The 8,291-nt window shown below is 33.1% G+C and overlaps 1 protein-coding gene across 1 annotated transcript; it reads left to right on the top strand.

The window, feature by feature from the left end:
- Positions 1-5,564: 5,564 nt before the first annotated feature.
- Positions 5,565-7,443, top strand: LOC112033787 (allene oxide synthase 3). Its single transcript, XM_024066560.2, has one exon. It carries the CDS (start codon positions 5,577-5,579, stop codon positions 7,107-7,109), a length of 1,533 nt encoding a protein of 510 aa, XP_023922328.1. The 5' UTR covers positions 5,565-5,576; the 3' UTR covers positions 7,110-7,443.
- Positions 7,444-8,291: the final 848 nt, after the last annotated feature.

Raw genomic sequence — 8,291 nt, forward strand, 5'->3', positions numbered from 1 at the left:
AAAAAAAAAAAAAAATTGTTTGAAAAAAAATATATATTTCCAAATTCTAATAGATGCAAATTATTATCATTTACTCAAAAAATAAAACAAAATGTTTTATTGATAGCTAGTGCAAGAGTGTCTGAAGTTTCAGTCAAGCCAATTTGATCCAAAAGCCAAACCAAGATGATTTTTAAGTCCAGCAAATAAAGTTCATTACTTTGAATGATTTTTTGCTCCAATTCAAAATTTTAAGGGATCATTTTCCCCAAAGAACTCAAATAACATTTATTTTGAGTTTTCTAAGAAATATTAAAGAACTTATGTTTCAGTTAACCTGGGCAGACAAGCATTTTATTTAGCTTATGGTTTCTATGAGTACAATTTCACTTTGTTCATGAAAATTTAATATTTTAATTACTATTTTCGTTCTCCTATTCTTGGAGACTTATTCTAAAATTTTATATAGTATATTTGGTTGGAATGACTTTCAGAACATTAGCCTTTGTGCTTTGAGAAGAAGAATGTCTTCTATTATAAATCTTATCCCTTCAGTGGCGAGTTTGGATGCTATATCTTTTAGGTGGATTCAATTGGCTGGTGACATATTTGAGTCCTGTATTCTTAGTCGAATTATTTAGGTGGTAATATATGTATGTATTCTTTTGTGTTTGCTTTCGTGGTGAGGTTATCTATCATTTCATTCTTTTATGTTTTCTTGATTCCATCAATCCAAAACTTCTCTATCCAGCCATAAATGTCAATGTTCCAAAAGTGAATTAAAGAAAAAATTGTATTAACGTAACTTTTGGCCTGCTTTCTTGGGATATTAATTTATTATGAAGTCGGTCAAAAGTTGGCTTGGATGGTCCAAATCGTTGACCAGGATAACGTGCATTCATTTCAATGAGGTATCCTTAGAGATCGTTTGGGCTGCCTGTTTACGATTTACGTTTGCATTTTTTCCTTCTTTTATTTTTTTATTTTTTTTTTATTTTTTGCTTTCAGCCGTATAAAAAGACTTTTCCAACTATGAATGCACTGTTTATGGTTACTGTGCAGACACTGTTCAATGAACAGTAGCTGCACTAGTTGACTTTTGTCAATGAACAGTGCATCTGTGCACTGTTTACGGACCCACAATTTTCACTTTTCAGTAACTTTTTTATTAAAAATAGGTCCCACGATATTATTCACACATTTAAAAATTATTTTGCTACAGTGTTTTCAGTTTTTAGTTTTCAGCTACATCCAAACGGCCCTTATACAGTTTCTCAACAACAACACCCCCCTCCTCATACAAGTTCTTATCCTCAAAAAAATAATTAAAAATAAAAACCTCTCATTCGTAATGTGTACAATAAGTCAATAATCACTATTAACAAAAGAAAAATGATATGTCTACAATATTTTTACAACAAATCTTAAGTGGCATGTTGTTACTGGTTGTTATTATTGGGGCAAAAAAGTAATCTTAGTGTTAGTTTCAAATTTGAACCAATAACAACTAACCACCTGTAATTTGTTGTAAAATTATTGTAGACGTAGCATCTCTCTTAACAAAAATTTATACCAAACTTCAATATAATTGCGATATTTATTTCAGGCATTATAACGTGTGGATTTCGCACAGCAATTGATGACTTCATCTTCAACCAAAATCCCTCATTTCTCACCAAATGTTTTGAATACTTCTTTCATGCACATTAACTTCAATTTTATTATTTGCTACTGCACCCAACATTTTTGGCATTTGAAGAAGGATAGAAATTTTGCCCCACCATATCTTGACCCGCCCCACCTTGCTTCACTCTGTATATGTGATAGGACGAGGATTGGGTGAGACTTTTGCCCTACACCTTAGGGTTGGACGGTTTAAGCCCTTTAGGCCAGCCCCACGATATGGTAAAAGACTGTGGGAATAAAGTTTCTCTCCAAACTAGTTTGGAAAGAAACTTTTCAAACTTTTTATATATCTCTTTTTTTTTTTTTTTTTGGTGAATTTTGAAAATCTAACCATTAAATTTCATGTTCCTTAGGTTCTTAACGTGCATATCAAATTTCATCCAGATCGAATGTTATTTACTATTTGATTAATAAACTTATGTTTTATACATAATTTTAGATCATAAAAAATTGAAATTACATTTGTTTGATGACATAGTAATTGATTTTTAATTTTCTTGAAATTTTATAAGTATGAAAGATATAATAAGAACATGCAATTCAACGGTTAGATTTTCAAAATTCACACTCAATATAAAGATATATAAAGAGTTTGTAGAGTTTCTCTCCAAACTAGTTTGGAGAGAAACTTTGTTCATGCATTAGACTATTAATATTAATGACGTTGTTTGTATTACTACTAAATATGTAAATGCATAGATATTAAGACTTTTTGTTCTGTTGTGATATTTTCTTTTTAAACACTTTGGATAATATTATTTCCTCCTTGCTAAAAATTAATTTTATTTGATATGATAAATTTATTTGTAATTTTAAGTATATTTATGTCAATGAAATGAGTTATATGTACATACATATATATAGGGCAAATTACAACTTATCCATCTATGATTTGTCCGAAATTTAAGTTACCTACTTGTGGTTTGAAATCTCATTATGCAAGTGTTCCACTGGATTCTTTTTGATTTTATTTGATCTTGTATTTTTATGTATTTTTGTTGTTGGTGTTTTTAGAAGATAGATACATAAAAGTGGAGCAAAATTAAATATTTAGCCATGTTTTTAACGAAGTTGGGCTACAGAACTTTAACTGAGCTAACTTCAAGTAGTTAAAGTGTCAAATTTCAAACCACAGTAAGCAACTTAAATTTTGGCTAAACCACAGATGGGTAAATTGTAATTTGCCCACATATATATATATATATATATAGGTGTAGGGTAGGGTGGGACTTCACAGAGCCCTAAGGGGCAAGGATGGAGTAAGAAAGTTTGCTCCTACATATAAGACAGGGCAAGACAAAACCATGCAGTGCGAGGTTGAAGACCCCATCCTTTGGCCTTACCCCCTTTGGCCCCACCCTGCCCCACTGCCATCCCTAATTTGAAGTAGTGTTTGATGGTTGCGCATGAATATTGGCAAATAATATTTGGAATATGTATATAATAGAAAAAAAAATAAAATGTTTTATTAATCATTAATACAAGAGTGTCTGAAGTTTTAGCTAGTCCAATCTGATCTAAAAGCCCAGCCAAGATGATTTTTACATCCAGCAAATAAGGTTCATTATTTTGAATGATTTTTCCTTCCAATTCAGATTATTGATGAGTTAGTTTCTCCAGGAAGTCAAATATCATTTATTTGAGTTTCCTAAGAAATATTATGGTATTTATGTTCCTGTCATCCTCTGAAAACAAGAATTTTAATGTGTTTCAACTTTAATTCTATAACTCTAATTAAATTTGACTTTGGTCAAGAAAATGTAATTTTTTAAAATTAAAAAAAAAAAAGTAATGTTTTAATTGCATATTTTCGTTCTCCAAATCTTAGAGAGTTGTTTTAAGCTTTTATATAATCTATTTGTTGGAATGAATAAAATTGCCTATGGTGCTTTGAGAAGGAGGATTTCTTCTATTTTAACTCTTCTCCTTTGGGTGGCAAGTTTGATTTTGTATTTGTTTAGTGGATTCCATTGACTAGTGACCTATTTCAGCCCTTATCCTAGTCAAATTTTTTGGGTGGTGATATCTGTATTGGTATTGTGTTTAATTACTTTTTAGTGGTGGGCTTATTTATCATTTCATTTCTTTATTGTATGTTTTGTCCATTCCATCTATCCAAAAATTATCCATCCAGCCATACATTTTCTTCATGTCGATCGGTATTAGTTTGGTATCACCAAACTTTTTATCAATCACTAATGTCAATTTATATATATATTTTTTGAGCAAATATGCCAAATAATGATGTCAATGTTTCAATAGTGAGTTAAAGAACAAATTGTATTTGGGTAACGCAGATGTGCCATAAAACAGATTTTGAAAACGTCAAATCTTTGATGATTCCATCATACGTGATTGAATTGCGAAAACTTCTAGATGATAGGAATAAGGTTATCAATTGCAACTTTTGGCCTACTTTTCTTTGGTTATACTTTTTATGAAGTCGGCTAAAAGTTGGCTGATGTTCAAATCGTTATACAAGTTAAATCTCTTATCCATATATGATAAGTACAATATGTCAAAAACCACTAGTCATACTATATGCTATATTTATTCTCCTGCACATAAATTCATAACAAACTTCAATGATTGCAATATTTATTTCATGCAATATAAGCCTCCGTTTGAATACGGATTATAAATAAAAAATTATTTTACTATTTAATTTATTTTTACTATTATTTATGAGTCTTACTGCACTTTTTGGTATTATTCATGAACCCCACTGTACTATTTCAACTAACTTTTACTTTTATTTACAATATTTTCAGTAATAAATTTTTAATTTTAACAAAATAAATAGTAGTCAAATAGACCCTTTATAACGTGTGGATTTTGGACGGTATGACTTTTCTCCAGCAATTGATGTCTTCATCTTCAACCCATCACCTTCCTCATCATCAAAACTCCAATAATAATCAATATTCTTGCACAACTTCAAACACTGCTTCAAATGCCAAAAACTTTTGGGGCAGAGGCAAATAATTATAAAATTAAAGCTAGCGTGCATGAAAGAATAGAGTAGTATTCAAAATGATGACAAGAAATTAAGGACCCGTTTGGTTGAGTTGTTAAACAATTATTTTCAGTTTTTAAACAATATTACACACTACAATATTACATATATTTTTACACATTTTTTTATTCACACGTATTTTAAAAGACTACAAAATACAAATAACATTACCCAAACTCAACTCCTCCACCAAACGGGCTCTAAGGATTTCAGTGTCTAGCACACATCATATTTAATATTAAAATCTAATTCTTTCTTTGTCTCACCAAATTTGTTCATTCCAGTTATTAACCACTAGTTTAATCGGATTTAAATATTTCAGGGAGATTCATTTATAATAATTATAGGTCCATTAGGGGACATCTGATATATAATAATGAGAATGTTAACCAGCACCAGGCGGTGCTGGTTAAGTGCAGAAAAGACAAAAAACTGACAATTTCTTTTGACTTTTTTGACAAATTTCTTTTGTCTTTTTCGCATTTAACAAGCACCGCCTGGTGCTTGTTAACATTCCCTTATATTTAAAGACAAAAAGGTTGATGTTCATCCAAAAAAGATAAAAAGGTTGATATTTATTAGCTTGAGCTTTTTGGCTCAAATGGAATCTTCAAATGCTTTCAAGAGGAATATTCAGGTAGCATGCGTAAATGGAAAATGATTGTGTACTCGTATTTTTTTCTTCTCATATAAAATATTAGATATTACTAATTAAATTCACGTAAGATTAATTTATCATTTATATGAGAGGAAGGATTATATATTTTCTTGTGTAAATACTACTGAGGACGGTGAGGACACATGTTATACCATTCAACATCAGCCAATAGATTGTATAAAAAAAAAGCATCAGCCAATAGAACTAGTTAGCCCAAGTACATCTATAAAACCATACATGCTCCTACATAAAACCAACAAATTCTTCATTCCCAAATCCCCAAACAATATGTCTTCAAAGTCTTCCTCATCTCCTTCCAAACTCCAATCCTCTTCCAGTGATGACTCTCCCCCAACAGACCTCCCTTTAAAGCCAATCCCAGGCAACTATGGCAAACCCTTTTTTGGTCCCATCAAAGATCGCCTTGACTACTTTTACCACCAAGGAAAAGACACCTTCTTCCAAACCCGAATTCAAGAACACCAATCCACTGTCTTCCGAACCAACATGCCTCCAGGACCATTCATATCCTCCAACTCTAATGTCATTGCTCTCCTTGATGCTATCAGCTTTCCCATCCTCTTTGACACTTCCAAAGTCCAAAAACTAAACGTTTTTGTCGGCACTTACATGCCTTCCACAGCTCTCACCGGTGGTTACCGTGTTTGTGCTTATCTTGACCCTTCTGAACCCAAACATGCCCTTCTCAAGCGCTTGATTTTCTCTATTCTCGCTTCTCTCCACGATAAATTCATCCCACTTTTCAGAAACTGCCTGTCTGAGCTATTCGTCAACCTTGAAGACCAATTCTCTGACAAAGGCAAAGTATACTTCAACACCATTAGTGACAAAATGTCTTTCGACTTTGTGTTTAGGCTCTTTTGTGATCAAAACCCTTTAGATACACGCCTTGGATCAAAGGGTTCGACAATGTCCGATAAATGGTTGTTTTTTCAACTTGCACCATTGATGACACTAGGGTTACCAAAGTTGTTGAACTTTTTTGAAGATGTACTACTCCATACATTCCCATTACCAGCTTTTCTTGTTAAATCTGACTATAATAAGCTTTATAATGCTTTTTATGGGTCCATGGCTTCGATTTTGGACGAAGCTGAGCAAAGTGGAATTAAAAGAAATGAAGCTTGTCATAATTTAGTGTTCATGGCTGGTTTCAACACCTATGGTGGATTGAAAACTTTGCTTCCTGCTTTGATAAAGTGGGTTGGCTTAGCAGGAGAGAAGTTACACCGTGAGTTGTGTGATGAGATCAGGACCATTGTTAGTGCTGAAGGTGGGGTCACTTTCTCTGCGTTGGAGAAGATGACTTTAACTAAGTCAGTGGTTTATGAAGCACTTAGGATTGAGCCTCCAGTTGCGTTCCAGTACGCGAAGGCAAAGGAGGATTTGGTGGTCCATAGCCATGATGCGGCTTTTGAGATCAAGAAAGGGGAAATGATCTTTGGATATCAGCCGTTCGCTACTAAAGATCCAAAGGTTTTTGAAGATCCTGAGGAGTTTGTGGGCCATAGGTTTGTGGGAGAGGGAGAGAAGCTTTTGAAATATGTTTATTGGTCTAATGGAAGGGAGATTGATGATCCTACGGTGGAGAATAAGCAGTGTCCGGCGAAGGATTTGGTGGTGTTGCTGTCTAGGGTAATGTTGGTGGAGCTTTTCCTCCGTTATGACACGTTTACGATTGAGGCTGGGACGTTGTTGTTGGGTTCATCAGCCACGTTCACTTCATTGACCAAAGCCACGAGCATTTGATTTTGATCAAATGGGAGGGAGCTAATAAGCGATGGTCTTATGTGGAGAGTAAACAGTATCCAACAAAGGATCTAGTGATGCGGTTGTCTAGGGTATCATTGGTGGAGCTTTCCTTATGTGTTCGGATTTTTTTTTACTGACTTATTTGTTGAAATTGGAAAAAATATTTAGAAAAAAAGTGTATATGGGGATAAAGTAAGGTTTAAAAACCATTCATTATATATGCAATTGGTTATTGTTTAAGGGACATGGGCGTGGAAATTTAATTTATATATATATATATATAATAAAATAAAAGTGTGGAAATTTAAAAATTGATTTCCTTTTCAAAATAGTATGATAGTTGAGCACCATTATTTGTTCAGAATGATATTTGTGCTTGTCAAAAATAGTATGGTCGTATCTCAATTCTGAAGTTTGAAAATTTATTCTTGAGTATTGCTGTGAGTTTCTAACAGATCCATTCAAATTTCGTTGGGTTGGTATTTTCTTGATATTTTATTTTAGGAGCATCTCGTAGATTGGTACTTGTTTTTTGTTTGGGAAAAGCAACAATAGATCCCAAATTGGCTCATATGATGGTGCAAAACGAAAAAAAATGGGTGGAAAATTTTTGGCTCACTAGGCTTCCATTCAAAGAAATGTCTTGCTATAAGATTAATTTTGATGGAGCTGTATTTGAAAAGGAAACAGTGCCGGGGTGAGGTGGTAATAAGGAATGAAGCAGGTTTGGTCATGGCTTCCTTGTCCCAATAGATTCCTCCTCCTTACACAATCATTGAGGTGGAGGCTTTGACAGCAAGACGAGCTCTTGAATTTGCTATGGAGATAGGTATTGATCAAGATATTTTGGAAGGAGATTCTAAGATCCTCATAAAAGCTTTGGAGAGTGATAGCAGTTCATTAGCTAAGTTTGGCCATATTGCCAAAGATGTTTAGTACCTTGCATATGTTTTTACAGATACTAAATTTTCTCATTTATTGTAATACTGTTGCTCATTCACTCGTTAGGCTTGCAGTTTTGTCTCCATATTTGTTAGTCTAGATAGAAAATGTGTCATCAAGCGTTGAATCTATATTTTAGACTGATTTGAACAGCCATACTCAATTCCCAGCAAAAAGATGTCATGTATGTTACTTAATCGAACTAACCAAATAAGTCACCTGAATTGCAAATAATAA

The sequence above is a fragment of the Quercus suber genome, unplaced genomic scaffold, assembly GCF_002906115.3.
Source record: "Quercus suber isolate HL8 unplaced genomic scaffold, Cork oak 2.0 scaffold_58, whole genome shotgun sequence".
NCBI lineage: Eukaryota > Viridiplantae > Streptophyta > Magnoliopsida > Fagales > Fagaceae > Quercus > Quercus suber.